At 40.5% G+C, this 24,842-nt stretch overlaps 1 protein-coding gene across 3 annotated transcripts; it reads right to left on the bottom strand.

Annotated features, from left to right (window-relative positions):
- Positions 1 to 16,860: 16,860 nt before the first annotated feature.
- Positions 16,861 to 20,608, bottom strand: LOC148026459 (uncharacterized). 3 transcript variants are annotated; one of them, XM_087690895.1, is made up of 4 exons: positions 19,455 to 20,608; positions 19,013 to 19,322; positions 18,160 to 18,846; positions 16,861 to 18,040 (listed from the first exon to the last, which is right to left on the bottom strand). In XM_087690895.1, the coding sequence occupies exons 1-4, from the start codon at positions 20,345 to 20,347 to the stop codon at positions 17,432 to 17,434; spliced, it is 2,499 nt and encodes an 832-aa protein (XP_087547021.1). In that variant the 5' UTR covers positions 20,348 to 20,608; the 3' UTR covers positions 16,861 to 17,431. The 3 variants fall into 3 exon arrangements, with proteins under 3 accessions (XP_087547021.1, XP_087547019.1, XP_087547020.1); XM_087690893.1 differs by having other exon boundaries at positions 16,863 to 18,040; positions 19,013 to 20,603; XM_087690894.1 differs by having other exon boundaries at positions 16,868 to 18,037; positions 19,013 to 20,587.
- Between the last annotated feature and the right edge of the window lie 4,234 nt (positions 20,609 to 24,842).

Raw genomic sequence — 24,842 nt, 5'->3', positions numbered from 1 at the left:
CTGCTAACCCCTCGCCGAAACATCTCAACCTGACATTGTTCTCTTCTCATGTGATCCAACAACGTTGGCGAGGTTGGTCCTAACACATGGTATTTCTACTATTCTCTTTCTTAATGAAAAAAAAAGGGGAAAAAAAACAAACAAACAAAACAAAACAAAACAAACAAACTATTATGGGAGAAAAGGAAGAAATCCCCTGTCATAACAGGCCTCGTTTCAAGAAAAGGTGGAAACACCCTTGGGCGGCTGTCGAAAAGGTGGTAACATCCCGCAGTTCAGGATAGCTGACTCATCACCAGCAGAACTTTTTCAGTAAGTAATTTGAAGCCACCTCCCTTGGTGCGATGTCTCTGCAATATTACTCTGTCTGCCCTTCTTAATAGACGCCTCTTCTTACAAGTCATTGAAGTATGAGATTTATAGGCTGCCTCCCTAGGTACGCCTCGTCTTCAAGATCCTCATGGCAACAACAGCCGACATGATCTTCATCACCAACCCCTTGAGTGATGCGAGCTTTCATCGTAATAGGATGGGGATGTGCGTGTGGGCTGCCCTCTGTATCTATCAGAGAGTGAGACAGAGGGTGGTGTGAGTGACCAGTTTTTCCCTTCAAATCAAATGAGAGGTGAGATGTGTGAACGGAGTGTTGCACGCACGGGATGGGCCTCTCAATGCACAATGCACAATTTGTTCCTATGCACTGCACCATAAGGCTTCCTGGCCTTTCTTCTTGCACTGTATGCCAGCACAGGGTGGGATGCACAGTTGCACCATCAAATACGCACAAGGCATACAACCTCTGCACAAGTGACGGTAAGGATTACATCAATGGGTTTCAGGAATGGGTTTCCCTCTGTACCTTTCAACAGAGCGTGAGACAGAGGGTGGGCTGAGTGTGACTGGTTTTTCTTCAATTGATTATCGAGAGGTGAGGATTGAGGGACATTACAACAATTGGAGTCGGGTACATTTTTGTTTCCCTATGCACCCACGGGATGGGTTTCTACCATCAACACAGGATACGTCATTTTGTTCTGTACACTGCACTGCAAGGCTCCCTGGCCTTTCTTCTTGCACCTATGCTAGACGGGGTTGGACGCACTGATGCACCATTAATTGTGCACCCTGGCATACTCTCTCTGCACCATCCCCTTGTTGCTTCCTAAACCGGGTGTGAGCTCTGGGTTTTTATCATTATTTTCTTGAGTGACGTTAGTAATGGGGCGAGTGACTACTCTTTCAATCCATTTGAGTGATTGTGAGTTGAGTGCAATATCCCTCGCCATCGACAAATTTTCTGCGATTCCTTCAGCCCGCTACCTCCCTGGGTGCTGTTGCGTAGTCTATGCCACAAAGGACATTGGATGAGTGCTGTGAAGACACCTTGTTACCTCCTCCAGCTGACATAACGACACCAGACGCAATCTCGATAGTCGACATTCCTCCTCGGCAATATGGGCCAAGTTTTTCTAACCCCACACCTTCTGTTTCTCAATGATGGTTATGTCTTAAGTGTGGGGACGTTTGTGGTTGGTCTGATGTGAGGTACCAAGTCCTTGATGTTTGGTTTACCCTTCCTGCTAACGTTTTAAGGGTGGGGACCCGTCCCTGCACGTCTATGCTGTATACCCCCAGGCATATACCCTATTTTGATTATGCATCTATGCCGTGACTTCATTTTACCCTGATGGGGTCCCTTTCCCACCCTTTCGTTCTATTTTACCCTGTCCCCAAGGTTGTTTCTTGATCGTTTTTCTTTATCTTTTGTTTTGTGACTTTTTTATATAAACGCACCCTACGTTCATCGGAATCCCAATCCAACTTTACAGTCATGTTCATCCCTTTGAATTGCCTATTTTTTCTTTTCACCAACCCCTATTTCGACAAATGGTTCTCAAATTATTAATTTTTGAAGCAATTCCCGTAAATTGGACAATTTTTCATGTGAATATGTCTTTATTGCTTTAGAACCCTGGTTTGATGCACCAGCCCTATCCTACCCCATCCCATGACATTTTTCCTTTTTACTCCATGTCATTCCGATGCACGGTTGATCCGTTATTAAATTTTACGGGTTTTCGGGCCTTTTTCGTGCTTATTTTTCACATTTTTCGAGTGTTTTCGGGTGTGTTTTTCATGTTTTTTCCATGTGAACCCCTCCCAATTTCCCCCAAACTGAGTTTTGATGTGCCAGCCCTGTGAATCCCTTTCTTTCAGGCATTTTTCCTTTTTACTGTCCTCTATTTCGGTGCACGTTTTTTTTCGTATTAATTTTTGAGTCCATTTTCAAGCTCGTTTTTGGGGGTCTTCCATGTGAATGTGTCCTATCTCAATTGGAACTGTGTTTTATCATGATAGGGTTGTTGGCGACCTTGTTTTACACCATTTTCCTTCTTTCCGCACTTCATTTTGATGCGCAGATTTTTTGATATTAATACCCGTATGTGTCTTCAGATTTGTTTTTTGCGCTTTTCCCATGTGAACACCCTGATTTTGTTGTGGAACCCGTGTTGCATGTTTCTGCCAATTTCCTCTTGTCTCCCAGCACATTTTTCCTTTTTACGGTTTTTCGATCCAACGAACGGTTTGGATTTTATTAGTTTTTCTTCCTTTTTCCCGTGTGATCGTGTTTCTCATATCGCGTATGAACGCGCATGTTTTTGGTTTTACGCGCCTCAGGGCGCCCCGTGGCGTTCGTGGTTGGCGCGTCATCGTCCCTGCCCGTTTGACCCCATCATTGCAAATTTTTTTACCCTTGCCCGTGCATGTGCACGAGCCGGGGGTGTGTTTCTTGCCCCTCCATTTTCCATTTTTTATTTTATTTTTCTATTTCCCTTTTAAAAAAACAAAAAAAAAGACCACAACAAAAAAAAAAAACAAGAGAAAAAAGCCAAAACAAAGGAAAAAAGAAAAAGAAAAAGAAAAAAAACACAAAGAAGAAACAAAGAAAAAAAAAGAGATAAAGAAGAAACAAAGAAAAAAAAAAGAGAAAAAGAAGAAACAAAGAAAAAAAAAAGAGAAAAAGAAGAAACAAAGAAAAAGAAAAAAAGAAAGAAAGAAAATAAAAAGAGAAAGAGAAAAAGAAAAAGAAAAAGAAAAGAAACAAAGAAAAGAAGAAAAAGAAAAAGAAAAAAAAACCCATACCTGTTGTCGTTGCGCGCCCGCGTCCTCCCCCCTCCTCCCTCCTTCTTCCTCCTCCCCTTCTCCTTCCTCTTCTTTCCTCCTCTCCCTCCTTCTCTTCTTTCTTTTTCTTCTCCTTCTTCTCCTTCTTCTCCTTCTCCCCTCGGCTATGGCGCCTCCCATCGTTGCCAGCGCTCTGTGTCGCTGCTATTCGACCTCCTCGCTAGCCGCTCTTGGATGCCACCCCTCGGCCGCCGTCGTCTCTCTGCCCACCGCCGCCGAATGCCTCTGATCGTTGCTGTCTACACCCTCGACGCCGCCCATCGTTGCCGCCTATGCCGCCCGACGCCGTCTGCCATCCCATGGCTCCAACTGTCTCGTCGCCGCCTTCGCCCCTCGTCCGTTACCACCACCACCTGCCATGGCCTCCTTGCCCTGTGCCGCCACAGTAAGCACCACCCCCTGCAACCTCCACCACCATTGCCACCTGCATCTTCCACCTCCTCCTCCCCCACCACCACATGCACCACCCCCTCCTCCTCCTCCTCCTCCTCCTCCTCCACCTCCTCCTCCACCTCCACCACCACCACCTTTCTGGTTAGTATTAACCTAACCTGAGTTATTAAATAACCTAACTTGAGTTACTAACTAACTTAACATTAGTTACTATTTAACCTAACACTAGTTAATAAGTTAAACTAACACTAGTTAGTTTCCTAATCAACTAACCCTAGTTAGTCCTAACTAATCCCCCTCAACTAACCTTGGTTAGTCCTAACTAACCCCCCTCAACTAACCCTGGTTAGTCTCCACCCTAACCTAGTTAACCTAGTTAGACTGACTTGACCTAGCTAACTAGACTAACAAGATCTAACCAGATTAACCTAATTAACCTAGCTAACTAGACTAACCAGACTACCTAGACAAACTAGACTAACCAGACTACTCAGACTAACTAGACTAACCAGACCTAATTAACCAGACTAACCTAACTTAACAAACTCACTAACTTAACTAACTTACTTGATTGACTCAACTAAATTAATTTAATTGACTTTCTCAGACTCAGCTAACCTAATTCACTTAATTTACTCAACTAGCCCCCGTTCCTGCCTTTTCTCTTCCGTTCTTTTTCTGCTAAGTACGGGTGTGTTAGCAGGTGTTCATGCACAAGGACGCGCTTTCGACTTGTCTGTGCAGTGGAGTATTGCAGTCCGCCGTTCACACACAGTCATCCTTCACTGTTCACACGCAACCCGGGTACCGCCTTTTATTTTCCGATCTGCAAAATATATAAAAATACATAAAAATAAACAGAAAACACATAAAAATTCCAAAAATTCATTTAAAATAAAAAAATTGTAAAAAAATTTCTAAAAATTTACAAATATTGTTGAAATTATTTGGAATATTTTTAAAGTGGAAATTAAAACAAATAAATTGTAAAAAATTCAAAATCTGAAAATTCATTCAAAATTACATGAAAAATGAGTAAAATTCATAAAAAATGAGTAAAAATACATAAATAAATTCAAAACAATTGTAGAAAATTCCACAAATCTCCCTATCCCTTTTTTCACTAAATTCTCAATTAAAAATATTTCCATAAAAGGAAAAATATTATTTGAAGCCAAAAAACCCTAATTTTAATACTACACTTCAAAAAAATTCATTTTAAATTCTCAAAATCAGTTGGAAAGTTATGGATGAATTAACATACATTATGGACACTTGCTAGATAGCTGGAAATTCACTCTTACACTTCATAACATATTCATGTGTTATATATCTTGATTTAATTATTATTATTAAAAAAATAGAATAAAGATAAAAATAACAAAACAAATTAACCAAACCAAATAATATACACAATACAAATACACCTAAAATTAAAAAATGAAACAAAAAAACCGCAAACAAACAAAATTTTAATAAAAGAAAAGAAAAAAAAAATCAAATCCAAATGAAACAAAAACACTAAGGTGTATTTTTTTCAGTGTGGTCTTTGTTTTTGTTTGATTGGATTCATTGCATTTAGGAGACTATTCCGTGCACCTTTGGTATTTATTTTGTGAGCTTTATTTATTTTCATTACCCCCTTAACCACAATTAATTGCTAAAATAAACTTTATTCACCCACCTTTTCCACGCGCATTCGCGCTAAACACACAATTTAATAATTTAAAATCAACCAGCAGTTCACTTTGCACGCGCTACGTACGCTTAAGAGGCACCTTAATTTGTAATAAAAATGAACCAGCCGTCACAAAAAAAAGCACGCGCTGGCAAAAAAATACTCCACATCACTATTAATTTTTAATTAATGAATTTGCATTTAGAGACCCAGTCTGGGAATCGTAGTCTGGGTTTTGATAAAGCACCGTTTCACCCTAATAAATTGTAATTAAAATTTTACGAAGGAACCGCCGTTTTCTTATTAAGGTTTATAACCTAATAAAATGTCACCCATTGTTAATAATTTCTTAAAATGAACCCTTCGTTAAGATAATTTTCTCTCACTGCACTTTTTTCTCCCTTTTAATAAACACGCTTCGTGGGATGGGCACGTAAAGTCCTCTTAGTTGAAACTGATGGTCAAGGTTATGGTTGGGTATTGATTTACATTTTTATGGTATTATGGTTTGTCTATGTGTTACGATTACGGGTACGGTTTGTAGTTTTCTTTCTTTCTTGCCTGATACGGGGATTTGGGTGCCTGTTTGTTGCATCGCATGAAGTTTTCGGTCACATATGTGTAGAGGTCATGCCGAATTTTTTCTAAGATGTGTATTGTTTGGGATGGTAAATGGGTTAGCTACGTTTGTATATGTGCATCCTTCTTTTGATTGATTCCTTTTTGATAGCCTTTTGGTTGTTTTGCAAGCATTCTTTATGATTGTCTATGTTGTGGTGTGTGTGTTTTCCATCTGAATGGTGCCTCACGCTCCTCCTCCTATCCAGTATGTCCCACTGGTTAGTAGGGATTATTCTTTCCTATTGGCTTTTGAGCCTATAGTGAAAGTAGGACTTGCGACTTTCGTAGCTTCCTCATTTCCCTTGATTCCAAATGATCCATCCTTGTGTGATGAGCTCCTTGCATCATACAGCAAGAAGTCTGGACTCGTTCATGGAGCTTCCATGATATTGACACCTGGAGGGTTAGGGAAGGCTTCGTCTCTTCCCTACAAAGGAGAGCCCTTTGTTACAGCTAGACAATTATTCTCCAATGATGAGATTTTCAAGCTATTACAGAAGCAGACCAAGGAAATTTTGGATGTCAAGAAAGTGATCAACACTTCAGGAGTATCTTTTTCCATGATCACTGATCCTCTGTGGAAGTTGGTCTACCAGTTTCTCCAAGACAGGTTTATGCCTGCCAAAACACCATCCCATTACTTGTCCAAAGAGCTCTTTACAGCTTCCAGGATGGTGTTAAAAGGAGTGGCTATTGATTGGAGTACTTACCTGATTACAAAGATGGACCAACATTTTGTCAAAGTAACCAGGGGAAATGTCACAAATGTTACCTATGGATCCTACATGTATGCTTTCTTGACATACTCAGGCCTAAAGAAGGGTGCGCTTCCACCTCTTCCATCTGATCCAGTACCTCCTCCACCACCTTCAGAAGAGTCAAAACCTATTGATATAGAGGATCTTGATTCCCCTCTTCCACTGGTCATTCAACGAAAATGCTTGAAGCGTGTGGCAGATAAAACTCCTTCAGTTCTTCCTTCAGTCACAATTCCTGCTACATTTGGCAGTGACTGACATAGAGAGGGTTCCTTGGATATATCAGCCCCTTCACTGAATAGTCTAGTGTTGGAAGATGCCATTCCATTCCTCTGTAAAGACATCCAGAGTTCGATTGAACTTTTAGTGACAGCTTGTGCTCAACAGCTGTATGCTTCTTTTTATGAAGAACTGATGCAGTCTAAAGACCAGTTGCATAAGGCAACATCAGAGTTAGCCTCTGCTAAAGACACACTTGCAGATCTGTTTAAGCAGATGGAGCAACAAACCCAAATGATTGAAACTCAAAGAGAAGATATATCTTCTTTGAAGATTTAGCTAACCGAAGCTCAGTCAGAAGTCACTAGAGTATCAGAGGAGAAAGAGAGAATGTCCAAAGAAGTTCAAGAGTTTCAGACTCTTTTAGATGCAAAAATCTTAGCCTTACAAACTACTCATGACAAAGTGGAAACACAAGCTTCCCAAATTAAGCAGTTGCAAGACCAATTGACGCAGTCACGGTATGTTCCTCCAAGTCCCAATGTTCCTCTGATTCCTTCTATCTCTAAGTAGGACTTGTCAGTTCTCCAGAGACAGGCCACCTTGTGTCCTTTGTTCCGAGATAAAGTGGAAAGATTGTAGTCCAGGATGGATTTGTTATGGTCAACATTTGAGAAATTCCAAGAGTATGTTCCTCTGGACCATTTTTTCTTTGTCCACTATCAATTGCAAAAGTTGGCCTTTTATATGAAGCTTTCAACGATGGATCTTCCTCTTCCAGAGGATGGTTGGAGTGGGGCTTGGTCTCCTAAGTTGCTGTGACAGAAGTGTGCATGTTCCTGGGGCGTGATCTCCTATGCTAAGCTCAACTAATCCTCCAGCCTCCTAGTGTCCACATTGGGCATTGATCTTGAGCTCTACATTCAATATCATTGCTATTCATAGTTTTGGGATAGCTTGGTCCTGAGTTCTATAGTGCCTCTATATGCTTATGTGATGCTTCTACTGATGCCCATCAGTATTGGATCACTTGTGTGGATGTTGTGTCAATGCATTAGAGATCTTGGGCTGATTAGAGCACTTCATTTGCTTAGCTTGGATAGAGATTTTCTACTATTTATAATAGGGCTGAAGCTTATTTTATCAATGAAAGAATATGCCTATTGCTCTTAGGTGCTTACTGCCTATTTGGGGTGATGCATCAATGCTTATGGATGATGTGCCATGCTTTGTCATGGTTTCAAAATGAATTTGAGCCATGATTGAAGCTCATTTTGATTGACACTATCGAACATTTGCTACAACAGGAATCCACTTGAGACAATTTATGCCTATTATCCTTGGATGATACTTGGGCTATCCACTTGGAAGTTAGATGTCTGATATGAATGCTTTATGTCTTGGCTATGTATGATGGACATTTGGGCTTCATCTTGACTTTCTTTGAGTTTTTCTAGAGCTTTGGATAGTGACATTGGTCTATTAGTCATTGCCTCAGATGCCACAGTTGATGCTTTGCCGACCATCTTGACTTGGATGCTCTCGGATATATAATACTTGGATCTTGGATGTATGGATGCCTTCCAAATGATGTTTTGAGCTTTGTTTGCTCATCAGGCATTCAATTTTTCATTCCAAAAGGAGCCACTACTTGACACTTGGATATTACATTGAGCATTTAGTTACATAGTTGGGCTTGTGGGTCTTTCAGTAAGACTGTGGGACTTAGCATATAAAGTGTAGGCTAAGCCTTTGAAACATGAGGGTGTCAAGCCCGAACATATTGATGCAAATGGACACTCTCGCAGTAAGTCCCATGTCCTCAGTCCTCATTGACTTGTCATTACTATGGGAAAGCATGACATATTTGACTGCAGTGCCATCAAATCCATGAAGAAAAGTGCAAGGATAAAGTACATGACAAAAATGATAATTGCAGCATCGTTCCTAACAAGTCAAGCATTAAAATTGAGGAGATTAATATTGTGCAAACTCATTTTGATGACGATTTCATACTTGAAACTTTTTCTCTTGATACTTCATAGCTAACTGATGCTTTGTCAAGGTATACTCAATGTTAGCTAGTATATTCAGGGGATTCCTTTCATGTGACCACTCATATCGCAGTATGACTAGATCTGTCCATTTGGGTAATAACCTGGCATTGATGATAGTTGGTATTGGTGATGTCCGTTTAGGTCGCATGTTTACTCTTCATGATGTATGCCATGTTTTGGCTCTAACGAAGAGCCTTATCTCTATTATATCACTTTGGATGCTGTAGGTTATGTAGTTTCTTTTGGTGATTCCTTATGGAAGATTACCCATGGAAATCTTGTCATTGCATGTGGTGCTAAGTCCAATGCTCTCTACCCCTTCCGTATATCTGGGTCAGTTGATCATATTTTGGTAGTGGATGTAGTTCCATACGTATCTCTATGGCATCGCCACCTTGGGTACATGTCCTTGAAAGGAACGAAAATGCTTACTTGTTTATAGTATCTTCTACCCCTTGACTATAAAGGTTTTGACTCTTGTGATCATTGTTAATATGATAGGTAAACACACAATATGCATAAAAAAAGTTTGGTATGACATGCATGGGTGAGCCTTTGGCTCTTGTTCACTCAGATGTATGTGGTCCCATGCCTTGCAAGCCGTTAGGTGGTGCAAAGTATTTTGTTACTTTCATTGATGACTATACGCATAAGGTTTGGGCATATCCTATTAAGCAAAAATCGAAAGTCTTGGCTACATTTCAGTTTTGGCTTGCTTTGGTTGAGAACCGGTTTGGGTATAGGCTAAAATGCCTAAGGTTAGATAATAGAGGTGAGTATGTCTCTGAAGCCTTTGAGCAGTTTTGTGATGAGAGGGGTGTTAAGTATCAATTGACCACCTCGTACACCCCACCCCAAAATGGTATGACTTAGTGCATGAATAGGACAATTTAGGAGCGAGTTCGTAGTATGCTTAGCCATGTAGGCTTATCATAGAATTTTTGGATTGAGATAGTTACTACTACCGTACAATTGATAAATCGGTCCCCATATACTACTCTTGACTATTAAGTTATAAAGGAGATATGGTTTGGAAAACCTCTCTCATATGCTCATTTTGTGTCTTTGATTGCAAGGCTTTTTGCCATGTACCCAACAACAAGCACAAAAAGCTAGATCCTAAGTCTCAGAAATGCATCTTTCTTGGTTATGGGGGTGCATGTGAGATGGGCTATCACATATGAGATCTACAAGCTTGGAAGGTTATATGTAGCCATGATGTTGTTTTCCATGAGGAGAAAGTGCATAAGCAACTTAAGCTTGTGATTGAGGTATGCAGGGTGATATTTTAAGAGGATCCTCCTGCTACTATACAGCCAGCTAGATAGAATGGATAGATCCCATAGCTAGCATTGAGGCGCGGTCTACTAGAGATAGATGACAACCTGCACTGTTTAAGCCTTCTATGGATTATGTTATGGTTACAAATGCTGGTAAGCCTCTTACTTATAATGAGGCCATGCACAGAGGAGAGGTGATAGTCGCTCTTGGGAGAGGGCCATGCAGTCAGAGTATGACTCACTACAACAAAATCATACGTGGGATTTGGTTCCTTTGCCTAGTGGCAAGCGTGCTTTGCCATGCAAGTGGGTGTACAAGTTGAAAAGTACCCCTCGACTCCCCAAGCCAAGATACGAGTTTAGATTGGTTACTAAGGGCTTCAAGTAGGAACATGGTATGGACTTTGATGAAGTCTTTTCTCCTGTTGTGAAGATAACTATTCTATCCTTGGTACTGGTTTTGGTTGCTAAGCTCGACTTAGATCTTTATTTGATGGATGTCAAAATGACTTTTCTTCATGGGGACTTGCATGATGATATTTGCATGGAGTAGCTTAAGGGGCTTTACATAACCTAGCAGGGACCACCTAGTGTGCAGATTGAGGAAGACCCTTTATGGCCTTAAGCAAACACCTACGAAATGATACCACAAGTTTGATGTCTTTATGCATTCACATGGATATTCTCACAGTGATATGGATCCACATTTATACAGAAGAAGGCTTGTGATGGTAGCCTTATGATTTTGATCCTCTATGTGGATGATATATTGATTGCTAAGAGTGCTCATGATGAGTTGGATGCCTTGAAAGGTCAGCTCAAGAAGAGCTTTGAGATGAAGGACATGGGACATGCCTCACATATTCTTGGGATGTGCATTATGTGTGATTCCTCTAAGGGGCTTCTCTACTTGTCACAGGAGTACATATAGAAGCTTTAGCGGTTTCATTTGTGGGATGTTAAGCCTATTGGTTGTCCTCTACCTTCTCACTTGAAGATTAGTCACCAGGACGATTTTCCACAATTTGATGAGAAAAAGGATGAGATGGCCAAGATCCCTTATGTATCTACAACAGTGGACAATTTGATGTATGCCATGATAGCCACTTATCCAGGCATAGCATTTGCAGTGGGAGTTGTGGCATGGTATATGGCTACACTTGCCGACGACATTGGGATGCTATCAAGGGTATTGTGAGGTACTTGAAAGACACAATAGCTATATGCATCTATTATGGTGCCAAGGATATAGAAGTCGTGGGGTACACTGACTCTAACTATGCAAGTCACGCAGACAATAGGAAGTCCCCACCTTTGGCTATGTTTTCACTTTTGCTGGAGGTGCTATTTCTTGAATGTCCAAGGTGTAGAATGGCATGTCCCTATCTATAAAGAGGTAGAGTATGTTGTAGCCCCACTGAGGCTTGCAAGGAGGCTCTCTGGCTAGACCATCTAGTGGTAGATCTTGGCATTACTGACATGGTCCCTACACTGCATTCGAATTCCATGAGTGCTATTTAATTGGCCAAGAATCTTGCCTTCCATGCAAAGATGAAGCACATTGAGGGTGCATTACCACTTTATTTGAGAGGTCATTGAGGACAAGTCCATTGAGCTTGTCATTACCACTTTATTTGAGGGTGCATTACCACTTTATTTGAGAGGTCATTGAGGACAAGTCCATTGAGCTTGTCAAGATCTCAACTAATCAAAATCCCACAGATCTTTTCACCTAAAGTCTCTCCGTGGAGCACTTTTCCTTCCTTAGAAAGTTGATGTGGGTGTTGGATGAGATGACATCTTCTCTCATCCTATTGTACTTATGTACATTTATACTTTGTTACTTTTTTCTTATTCTCTCCTCCACTAGGGTCACATTTGCCTTCAAGTGGGAGGTTGTTGGGGGTAAAGACACCCATGCCTAATTGCTCGTATATTATTTACATTGGCAGTACTTGCATACCCACACACCTATATATTGTAGGTGGCAGGTGCACATCATTGTTACTTCATTCTTTATTCTTTTAGTGGCATTTGAATAAAAGGAAGGCTAGTCACACATTGTGACTGTTGGAGTTCCCACATCTCTCTCTCTCTCTCTCTCTCTCTCTCTCTCTCTCTCCACCATAGCTCTTGTTTCCACTCCATGCTTCCACTTCAGGGCTCACTCCCTTCAATATTACCCTCTCTGTTGTGCTTAAACATTGAAAACCAAACACATGTATAGTGTGCATACATATCTATAGAAATTAACAAATCGTAACCCTCATGAACTTGAGTATACATGTTTGTACATATGCAATCCACATTGGAATACCCTAATTAAATATCCTAAATACTAAACCTACCACATACCTATACCTAGACTATCATATGTATCCCATAAAATATAAACTGCACTCATGTGGTTTTGTGTGTGTGTGTGTGTTGGTGGGGGGGGGGCGCTTTTAGGTGAGTAAACACCATCACTTTACAAGTGCCCTAATGACCCACCCAAGTGTGGGTCCTAGCGCAAAGTTGCACTTTAATCTAGATGGCTTAGTTGGACCTTTATTCTCAATGGAAGTGTTCACTTTTGATCATTGTTTTATAGAGTTGTTAGGTTTCCTCTATGTGTCACTTAAAACTTTTGATTATTGTTTCATAGAGTTGTGAGGTTCCCTCTATGCATGTAAAAATTTTAATTATTGTTTCGTAGAGTTTGAAGTTTTACATAGAGAGAGAATGGCACACACACACACACACACACACACACACACACACACACACACATCTCTCTCTCTCTCTCTCTCTCTCTCTCTCTCTCTCTCTCTCTCTCTCTCTCTCTCTCTCTCTCTCTCTCTCTCTCTCTCTCTCTCTCTCTCTCTCTCTCTCCCCACCATCATGTTAGCTATGAGTTGGCTAACCTTGTCTTTGCAATAAGCTTTGTGAGTTATTACAAATCTATAGCTCTTTTAGGTCCAAAAACATATTCTCATATTAAAGCTCTAAATATATTCTCACAAAGGCATCTCAAACACATCCATCTCATACCTAAGTTTCAAAGGCATGTCACTTTTAAGCTTCGTTTGGGCTCTACAAACTATTTGCAATATTGTTATGTACGCCTCTACCTCATTTTTTCATAGATAAATCCATCTGTCACATAGTCATTCCATTCTCTGTCATAGCCTACCCTCTCAAACGAGTGTTAGTAATGAAGATAATCATTTTTCAAGTGCATACGTCTAGCCTATTATTGTAGTGAAGGGATAATGATGGTTTGAACATGGGCTCAATTGTCTACTTTGGGCATGCCTCATCCTACATCTATGTCACATGGCTATGAAAGGTGAAGACATATTCTTTATCATTGCATTAAAACACCACCTTAGCCTTCCAAAGGTTGATTCTTCAAGTGGACCAATAAGGAGCAATCTCCCATGCATGGAAGCTTGGCGAGAGAGAGAGAGAGAGAGAGAGAGAGAGAGAGAGAGAGAGAGAGAGAGAGAGAGAGAGAGAGAGAGAGAGAGAGAGAGAGAGAGAGAGAGAGAGAGAGAGAGAGAGAGAGAGAGAGAGAGAGAGAGAGAGAGAGAGAGAGAGAGAGAGAGAGAGAGAGAGAGAGAGAGAGAGAGAGAGAGAGAGAGAGAGAGAGAGAGAGAGAGAGAGAGAGAGAGAGAGAGAGAGAGAGAGAGAGAGAGAGAGAGAGAGAGAGAGAGAGAGAGTGTGTGTGTGTGTGTGTGAGTGTGTGTGTGTGCGCGTGCGTACTTGGCTAGATAATCTATTAGTGTGTGTGCACACATGCACGCACGTGTGTGTGCACGCGCACTCCTGGAATAGATTATGTTGATGCTTTTTTGAGGGAGAAAATTGAGCAATTTCTTCTATTCAACAAGACTTAATTAGGGCAGGACAAACATGGGATCATGAGTGTTGGCCTAAACGGTATCCATCACGAGAATTGTCTTCTATGCCTAGCATCAAGAATGGACAAAGGGCCCACAAGAAAGGCCCCCCATTGACCTCAATAGAGGTAGGCAAAGGTCCCAAATTGGGGCGAGAGAGGTAGGCCATCAAGTCAAACAAATGTTAAGGACAATCGCAAGCACCTGTGCATCCAACCATCATAGGGCCTCATGCTAGACCTTTTCCTGATGTGATTTCTTTCAAGATCCATGCTTTTGAACATGCATCCTAGAAGAGGAATCCTCCTTAATTCTTGTGCGTAATTTGTTTCAAATGTTTGAAATGGAACCAATATGTTTACACATATTTGTATCTAAAAACCAATCTTCCATATCCTCTCAATAAAAGCATTCCAAATGGCTAAAATGAAACCTGAATTCTCATGTATAATATAAATGTAGAAATAATTTCATTTGAAAATACAAATTGAACTATGGAATACACGTAAGACTATTGTAGGAGGTCAAGGTGAAGGGTAATTTTCATTAAAAATGTATAAATCTATCCTATGCATAGCTTACTAAGAATGCAATATGGTAAGCTATGCAAGGTTTAGTACTTATTCAAGGACTATTGCAATTTTCCACCATCAATATGGGACACCTTATCTAGCTATGTTTGGTTATGGCACGCGCGCGCACGCACGCACACACAAACACACACACACATTCATTTAGCACTACAAATAAAATTGGAAGGATACTCTCATGTGCATGTCAAGACACTTACAAAACCCACATTTGCACAAAACCAACACCCTTATATAGATCACTAACTAGGCATACAACACCCACACAAACACCCTTATATAGATTGTTGACTAGGTGTACAACACCCATACATCCATGTCAACACACAAACATGCACATATTACCCTCTCTATATGTGCTTAAACATTGAAAACCACACATATGTATACCATGCATGCATATTTATAGAAATTAACTAATTGTAACCCTCATGGATGAAGTCCACATTGGAATATGCTAATGAAATATCTTAAAACACTAAACCTATCACACACTTGTATACCTAGACTACCATATGCATCCCATAAAATACAAACTACACTCATGTGGTTTTTGAAGTCCACATTTGAATACCCTAATTACATATCTTAAACACTAAACCTACCACACACCTCACCTATACACCTATACTACCTACCATATGCATCCCATAAAATATAAACTGCACTCATGTGTGTGTGTGTTTTTTTTTTCGAAGCTTGGGGGGGGGGGGGGGGGGGTAGGTGAGTAAACACAATCACTTTACAAGCACCCAAATGACCTGTGAGTAAACACTAAACCTACCACACACCTCACCTATACACCTATACTACCTACCATATGCATCCCATAAAATATAAACTGCACTCATGTGTGTGTGTGTTTTTTTTTTCGAAGCTTGGGGGGGGGGGGGGGGGGTAGGTGAGTAAACACAATCACTTTACAAGCACCCAAATGACCTGTGAGTAAACACCATCACTTTACACGTGCCCTAATGACCCATGCAAGTGCAGGTTCTAGCGTGAAGCTACGCTTTTATCTAGATGGCTTAGTCACACCTTTATTCTCAATGGATCATTGTTTCATAGAGTTGTTAGGTTCCCTCTATGTGTCATGTAAACCTTTTGATTATTGTTTCATAGAGTTTAAAGTTTTACATAGAGAGAGAATGGCTCTCTCTCTCTCTCTCTCTCTCTCTCTCATTACTAACCCCATCATCATGTTAGCTATGAGCTTTTGATTATTGTTTCATAGAGTTGTAAGGTTCCCTCTATGCATGTAAAACTTTTGATTATTGTTTCATAGAATCTAAAGTTTTACATAGAGAGAGAATCTCTCTCTCTCTCTCTCTCTCTCTCATTACTAACCCCACCATCATGTTAGCTATGAGTTGTTGGCTAACCTTTTCTTTGCAATAAGTTTGGTGAGTTATTACAAATTTACAACTCCTTCAGGTCCAAAAACATATTCTCATCTTGAAGCTTTAAATATATTCCGTGAGTTATTACAAATCTACAACTCCTTCAGTTCCACAAACATATTCTCATCTTTGCAATAAGTTCCTGTGAGTTATTACAAATCTACAACTCCTTCAGGTCCACAAACATATTCTCATCTTGAAGCTTTATATATATTCTCATCTAGGCATATCAAACACATCCATCTCATACCTAAGTTTCACATGCATGACACTTTTAAACTTCATTTGGGCTCTACAATCTATTTGCAATATTGTTATGTCCACCTCTACCTCATCTCTTCATAGATAAATCCATTTGCCACATAGCCATTCCATTCTTTGTCATAGCCTACCCTCTCATAAGAGTGTTAGTAATGAGAGCGAACACATAGCCCACATTGTGAGAAGTAATATGAGAGAGAGAGAGAGAGAGAGAGAGAGAGAGAGAGAGAGAGAGTTAAAACATCTTTGTGGTACAAGCTCCCTTGAGACTCGCTCTTGCACATGGGATAATGAACACCCATGCTTCTACCGGTACTATTTGCAATATTGTTGCTTACACCTCTACCTCATCTCTTCATAGATAAATCCACGTCACATAGCCATCCATTCTCTCTTATAGCCTACCCTCTCTAAAGAGTGTTAGTAATGAGAGCCAACTTAGCCTGCATGACGGTGCTGTTTTGTGTGTGTGTGTGTGTGTGTGAGAGAGAGAGAGAGAGAGAGAGAGAGAGAGAGAGAGAGAGAGAGGAGGGAGTTAAAACAACATCGTGTTACAAGCTCCCTTGAGACTTGCTCTTGTGCATGTCCTAGCACGAAGCACTAGGATTGTGAACACCCGTGTTTGCGTGGGTACTAGCGCTACTATTACCTTTAACTCAAGTATGCATGCGATGAGCCCAAGGCAAATAAACAAGTTAATAATACCTCTTGTAAGTCTTTCAAGTCCATACCTTGAAGACTTGCTGCAAGCAAATCCATGCGTGTCACAATTCTTGACAACCTCCAAAAATTGCATCTAATCATGGCTGACAATATATATAATTTTCCGCTTTTCCGCCACCTCCCTCTAGAAAGGCAGAACTAATATTAGTACATGCAGTAAGAAGATGCATCAAAACCAAACCCTCAAGAAAGCATGCACTGGAAAAGTACATATGTGGCTAAGGGCTGATATATGAAGGGCTGAACACATGAATAGGCAAAGGTGGGCTGATATATGAAGGGCTGAACACATGAATAGGCAAAGGTGCCAAGGAATAAAGTAAATGTTGAACCATTGAGAGCAAGCAATGGCTTCCTTGCATTTCCATTCGGCATGCAGCTTCATCACTTCAACCTTTGCAGCCTTTTGGTCCTGTCCAAAGCCCCAGCTAGAAGAATCCTCACATACATCACCATTGCCACTATCATAAATAAAAATGCCGACACGGTACAAGACTTCAGAGATACCAGTGATGTAGTCCGAGGCTTCGAAGATAGCAATGGTCCTGATTGGCCTGAACATGGCCATAAGTTATCAACATCAATGACTGTGTTGTTGAAGAACCTTGACAGTGCAGACATATCAATTACCACTTCACCACCCTTTTCCCAATTATTTACACCCCCTTGAACTTTATCAGAAGCTACAGAAGACATTTGGATTGTGGGAAGAGAGCTCCAAGTCATCACAGCAGGTGCTTCAGCACCCTCTTTCACTATGACTGAAGACATTTGGTTTGTGGGAGGAGAGCTCCAGGTCCTCCATGATGGTACTCCATCATGACAAGTTGCCAGCATTGTGCATCTGGCCATGCTGGTCACAGGAGGAAATGGAGGGTTCAGTTGAGCACGCCTCTGCAGTTGAGCAACACGTCGTTGCAGCAAAAAGACTTCCGCGAAGCGTTTAAATTTCTCTATGTTCCTTCTGTCATACGACATTGTCAAGTGTCTCTGCTACAGCCAGATGCAAGACCAGGGTTAATATATATCATTAAAAAGTATGTACCAATATTTGATCTCTTAACTAGATCTGACAGTCCACAAGGTGGAATACCACACGGAAAATATCTTACCGGATGTTCTGAATGTTTCCATTGAAGTTCACAAATAACTTGCTCTTGAGCATCATCAGAAAATTTTGTAGAATGTTCGACATTCAATTGATCAATCAGCAAGTTGTTGCATTGGTTTGCCTTGTCCATGCCTGTTACCATGCCGGAGCAAGAAGATGGTTCCGAGTACCCAGGAAATGCTTTTTCACCATCAAATGCCAACAGTCTTATCTGCTTATGCAATGATGGAGTTGCAAGCTCCACATCTGGCAAGATTATCTGCAACTCAGGCTTAGAGCACTCCACATTTAAGAGTATACTTGATGTGTTTTGGTGTTTAGTGAGCCTTGTATGAGCTTTGCTTGCACACACACGTGATGATCTGGGTTCCCCACATCTTGAATTTCTCTTTTGAATGCTATTACTTCGCTTTTTGGGAAGTGATTCCTCACATGGCTTTTGTTCAGGAAAGCCTTGAATGAGACAGTGCTTCTTGTTGACAACCGCATGCTCTTGTGTACTCTTCTGGTCAAGCACAATTGTTGGTGTCCAATTGATCACAGCTTTTGAAGTGATAGTAGCCTTCTTAAACCACATCTTTCTCTCAATTCTGCACAGACCCCTGCATGTAGAAATGTGCAACAACCTTGCAATTGCATCTTGCTCCCTCCAGTAAACTGTGTGCTTTCCACTTTGAGAAGAACAAATCTAAAAGGAACGAAAAATTGCCTCAGTGATGTTACCTCAGAATTGCAAATGCAGCTAACAAGATGCAAACTAGCTTCTGAAAGTGACTATTGCAAATTTAAAAGAAAGTGTTCGCCCTGTAATGCTTGGATGCACCTATACTGGTGGCATTAAAATAAGAGCTAACCTGTCTGCTAATCCCTTCTGAATGGCCCTCATTCGATAGAAGATTTGCAGTAAAAGATGTGGAAGCAGTTGCGTGCTTCCCTGAGATAGCTACTACTGTGAACAAATTTTTAAATGCTGGTTTAAATGCTGGTACAGTCCCATACAAGGACTGGAAGATCACATAAAACTCGCAACTTGTGCCAAGGGAAAAAGCATCGCACAACTGCTTCACGCTTGCACACAATGGGATTCTACACGTACCACATTTTATGAACAGGTAGATCATGTTAATGCAGCTATTCTTCAACATCAGAACATCACCAGCATGGCTACAGAAAGACCAGCCGCTCTTAGAAAGACATGGAACGTCTATGACATGCTGTCCAATGGATTGGATCCAAACAAATAATGGTTCCCTCTGAAGGCCAGAGGAAACACTGATGTGTGTGAGGAGCATATACTCTTGCGGAAGGAGGCGGCAATGTGGTGAAGCAAAGCGGCCATTGCTGCAAAAGGACGATCCTTGCGTAGACCTTGCTCTCAGAGAATTGGGGATGAGCTTCAACTGATGATGAGCTGGAAAGCCCCCGAATTCGTGCAACTGTTGCCTGTGATGAAGGGACTCCAGCTGCAGGGATGTGCTGCAAAGCGAGAATTGATTGTCACTGGGCTCAACATTCCTGCGAAAGGACGATCCCAGGGTGGACCTTGCTGTCAGAGAAGTGGGAATGAAGCTCCACTGATGATGTGCTGGAGAGCACCTGAATTCGAGAGACTGTGGACTCGGGTGAAGGGATTTTAGGTGCGGGGATGTGTGGCAAAGGGGAAATTGATTGTCGCAGGACCTAGCAGGCAATCTCAATGGAAGAGCTTTGGGGACGAAGCTCCCCTGATGATGTACTGGAAAGCCCTTGAATTTGCGAGACTGCGGCCTCGGGCAAAGGGACTTGAGCTGTGTGGATGTGCAGCAAAGGGGAAATTGATTGTCACAGGACTTAGCTGGTACTCTCAATGCAAGTGCTGCATGGACAGGGGGAAATTGGGGTGAAAGGGGGGTGGAAATTCTGTTGATGAGGCCGCTACTGACACCACCGGATACGGAGGTTCCGTTGATGAGGCCTGTACTGACGCCACCGGATATGGAGGTTATGTTGATGAGAGATGTACTCACACCGCCATGGCGAGAAGAAGAGCGTAGCTTGAGAGCAAAGTTGTGAGTGGCACGGGATGTAGAGTGCAGGACCCGCTCCTTCCCATGAATGGGGGAAGCTGCCAGTTCCAGAGCCACTGAGAGCGAATCCCTTCTTGTGATGAGCATGATGCGGATTCCACCAGGGTCGAAGGGCACCACCATCGTAATTCTGCAAGATGAAGGGATTAATTCTCTGAACTAGAAGTATTCAGAGACATGGGCGAGGGAATAATTAGAGCTTCTCTTCCCATGCTAGCAGGGGAAGCGCTCTCTCTCTCTCTCTCTCTCTCTCTCTCTCTCTCTCTCTCTCCCCGATCCTCTGCGTGCGACAATGATCGTCGCAGACAGACATACAGAGAGAACCAACAGACGCACGCTGAGAAACGGTAGCCATTAAAATGGCCGAATTGACGGGAATATAGAAAAATTCATAAATGAAATCGACCGTTGAAAATAAAAGAATTAACTACTCCCCCAACACTTCAATTTTCTACGAAACGCTTCATGAAACGCATGCTCTTAGGCTGGTTGCACACCGTCACAGCCACGTCGAGCCCATATGGTAGGCGGTGGCACTTCATGCATGGGCATCCATTTGTCTATACATGGATGGACATCTCACAATAGCTAGGGATGACATGAGCTGCAATTGGTGAGCTTTGCAAGAGTGATTACTTAGGAGAGGGCGGTGGTGGGTATGGACCCATCATGCACACTTGATTAGTTCTCTGTGTGTGCACATAGAATTGGGTGTGGGAGGTCACCTTTGCAAGATAGATTGCTTTGAAGGGGGAGAGCCTAGAAGGGTGCATTGTATACATTGGATTGGTTCTTTGTGTCCCCTATCTAGTTTGCTTGGAAATGTGGGTTGGGAGAGCATTGAATGCTTCCCCAAAATGAAAGGCATCCAATGACCATGTGTAAATAGTCATATACCGCCACCAATTCTCTACATCCTCATTTATGTATTTTTGCTGGTTCACCCATCTACATGTGAGTGTGTAAGCACCCTTACAATTGTAGGCTTGTCACATGGAGGCTAACACCCCAAGGCCCCTTGATAACCCAAAGATCATCATACTACAAGACCCCAACACAAGGTCGAGTATCCCCAAAATTCAACACCCTAGAGCATCCGTTGAGGGATTTGATGCCAACATCTCATGGAAATGTACACGCTCATCCTTCCAATAATCTCAAAAACACCTTGTGAATTTGAAATACTTTTGAGTGTTAGCAAAGAAAACTAGTATGAGAGCATCCGTTGAGGGATTTGATGCCAATATCTCATGGAAATGTACACGCTCATCCTTCCAATAATCTCAAAAACACCTTGTGATTTTGATATACTTTTGAGTGTTAGAAAAGAAAACTAGTATGAGAGCAAGAAGATGCCATGAAGAGAGATTGTCTTAACAATAATGGTTTCCCATTCAAGTTTTCAAAAATCGCATATTTGGTTGAAGAGTTCATTTGTACAACTAATGTTTGTAGATCAAAGGAAAGATGAATGCACAATCCTCCTCTTGAATATTAATGTGATTCAACATTTTTATGAGATAATGCAATATGCTAAGTGGGATAAGCACGAGGATAAGCCAAAACTTTCAAAGTTGTGATAGAATATGATCCTCTTAGATTGTCTACTTACGATGCCATGCAAGGTACTAAGGATAAATATTTTGATAAATGCACACAAATTTATCAACAAAATTGTGTCATTCAATTCCTCAATGGAATAGCTATATAATTAAGGCAAACCATATCCAAATTTCATGACAAGTCTTATTGGCCAAATGTTGGCGATAGTGAATGATGAATTTTGAGCAAAGCTTTTGATGTGTTTTCTATACCCACTAACAATATTTTTTTAAAAAGTGGGATTCTCCATAGTATCTTCATACCGAGTTTCTTACAAAACATTGGTTTGCACGCATGATGGACCATTGGAAAACATGGAAGGAAGAAGAGGGAACTTTTATATCCAAATTAGTGTAGTGTAAGGGGGTTAGGAGATGGCTGGAATTTTAGCATGGTACTCAAATGACCCTTTTGGGATGCATAATGGTATTAACAATATAGAGTAGGATGGAATTGCTTTTGTTTTGGAGAATCCAAGAAAGGGAAGCCTTTGTGGGCTTGTAAGAAGTGGAAAAATAAATAGCCCAATTGTTGACTTTAGAAGAAGGCTAGGTAGTTGACTATGGCTCCCTCTTACTCTCAACATCTAAGAAGGTTTCTCCCCTCATGTTTGAGAACTTTTGACTAGTTGCAATGGAGTCCTCAGAATGTTGTAGACACTAATACATGACTGACCCTTTATAACTTTCACCATAGATAATTTGGCACATCCAAAATATAAACTATTAGTATGTTTATCTAGTCTTAGAATTCCTATTGATACATGGGAGTATATCCTTGCAGCTCATCTCAACTTCACACAATATATACAAGAAGGACATTTTATCAGTAAAAACATCTCATACGTTGAGTTGTGTGCAAGATCGTATCTTTTGAATGAGATAATAGTCGCTTGGATGGGTTACGCTTTGTCTCAACCTTTGTCATCTGAATGTGCAAGACACAAAAAGGTAAGGCATAACGGAGTTGCCTAATTAAGAGTTTTGCGAAAATAAAGACGTTCAAGGTTTGGATTTGAGAAAGTGGCTTAAGAGAGTAATAAATGCATCCACATTTGAATGTTAGGAAGTGTTTCATTTGCATTAAAGAATCTTAATAATATTGTGTTGAAAACCATGGATTATTTTCTTACACTCTTTAGCATGAGTAAATTGTGTTTATTTCATAATTCTCAACAAGGTTGCTTATATTTTTCTAGAGGACCCCCTTCAAATTTGCAACTAGATGTCCTAACTTCCTTTAAGTTAAATACTCTTATTTTAAAACCATGGATTCTTTTCTTACCTTCTTTAACATGAAAGTATCTTATTTATTGCATAATTCTCAATAGGTTGCTTTTTCTAGAGGACTCCCTTCAAATTTGCAACATGATCTTGCAACCATAGCTCCCACATCCCATATCACGCTTTTAATACCCGACTACCAACCTCACCTTAGTTTTTACTTCTTTTAGGTGCAAGCTTTAACATCTGTCATATCTTAAGATTAGATTACTTTTCAAGTTAAAATTGATGTTAGGATGCTTTTGATTTTGAACATTTCTTGGGTACAACATAACACAAGTTTTCAAAAGAGGGAAAATTTTCCAACTAGCCATGAGCCTCTTTGACAATACTTTTCCTTTTGAGATTGCTTATGCTCGAGTCCTTTTCCATATCACTTGTGTAGGACACAGTACAATGCTTATTCTTGTTATGTCCACTAGAAAGATCATTAAAAGGCGTGTGATTGTTGTGCCTCCTCCTTGAATGCCTAAGAAGACATTCTAGTCCTTGAAAGTTAGATGGTTATCCTTTCTTGAAGGCAAAGGAAGTGAAAGTGATGACTATCATTCAAGCTTTAAGTGAAACCAAGGCCCTATACTTCTTCAAGTTAAAGTGATGCCTATTTGGTGGCCGGGTGAGTTTCTATGATTTGAACATTGCCATGTCTTAGTTATTTATTTTTAGGTGACAAACTCATAACGTTGATTTCACACCTAATAACATAAGAATCACTATCCCTCACATCATTGCAGACCCTTTTGTTGTGCTATGAGTACAAGTTTATTTAGAGGAGTAAATATTTTTCCATCAATGATAAGAGATGTTTGCCATGAGGGTATAAAGTACCCTAACATCAAAACCATAAGGAAACTAAGTTGAATTTGGAGAGAAAAAGGGGTGTAGGAACCATATTGGAAAAAAAGGTTGAAATTTTAACATCCAAAAGAGAAATTGGATATAGGAATAATTGATGTCATCATAAATCTCTATTTAAAGAAAATTGCACACACATTTTTTAATTCTTAGAAATTCAATATGCGAAATTGAATGGCACCAGTTTGGCATGCCACAAGCCATGATATCAAACACATGGAAAAGAAACAATTTTGCACATAATAATAGTGGACTTGTGCAACCATAATGTTTTTCTTTTGAGAAGGCTTGAAATAAAAAAGATGCACATGGGATCTATCCAAGCTTTGAACTCACTCACCCATAATTGAGCTTGTGGGGGTGTACATAAGTGCAACCATAGTTGATAACATCAAAATTAAAATCATGAACTACATACTGCATAAAACCAAATGTAGATTTAGCAAAATATATTTCCAAATTGTCTGAAGAGACCACATATAATCCCTAGATGCTTAGAAATGTGATGGACATTCCCATACATGTGTCACTCCTTACTTTTATTGGAGGACGATACAAAAGAAAAGGAACAAAATATATTTTCCTAGAGTGGCTGCAATATATAGTACTAAGGGGAAGAATTTAACTTTTTCTACAAATGAATAGATAGATTAGTTGTGTGTGTATATTTAAGGATTACTCACATGTAATACACTTTATTTTCTATAAGTAAGTATGTGAAGAATAAACACTTGTTAGGCTATTTGAGTGGAAGAATGCACTAATTTGAAAGGAAATGGGAATAAAACCAGCTTTTAAAGAATGTGGCAAGAGCAATGCTTCAAAGAATTTACATTAGTGGCACATAAAGGGATAAGTTAAGTTGCTAACTAATGGTT

The sequence above is a fragment of the Lygodium microphyllum genome, chromosome 13 (assembly GCF_053477565.2).
Source record: "Lygodium microphyllum isolate KBCC chromosome 13, Lygodium_microphyllum_v1.1.10, whole genome shotgun sequence".
Taxonomy (NCBI): Eukaryota; Viridiplantae; Streptophyta; class Polypodiopsida; order Schizaeales; family Lygodiaceae; genus Lygodium; species Lygodium microphyllum.
Note: the sequence above shows the minus strand (reverse complement) of the source record. Positions and strands in the feature narration are given on the sequence as shown.

Excerpts from the sequence above, each read along its gene's own strand:
- LOC148026459 (XM_087690893.1), bottom strand. The coding sequence starts at position 20,347 with ATGGTGGTGCCCTTCGACCCTGGTGGAATCCGCATCATGCTCATCACA. Across the intron at positions 18,847-19,012 it reads CAGAAGGGATTAGCAGACAG|ATTTGTTCTTCTCAAAGTGG; the intron begins GTTAGCTCTTAT and ends CGTTCCTTTTAG. Across the intron at positions 18,041-18,159 it reads GGAAACATTCAGAACATCCG|CAGAGACACTTGACAATGTC; the intron begins GTAAGATATTTT and ends ATCTGGCTGTAG.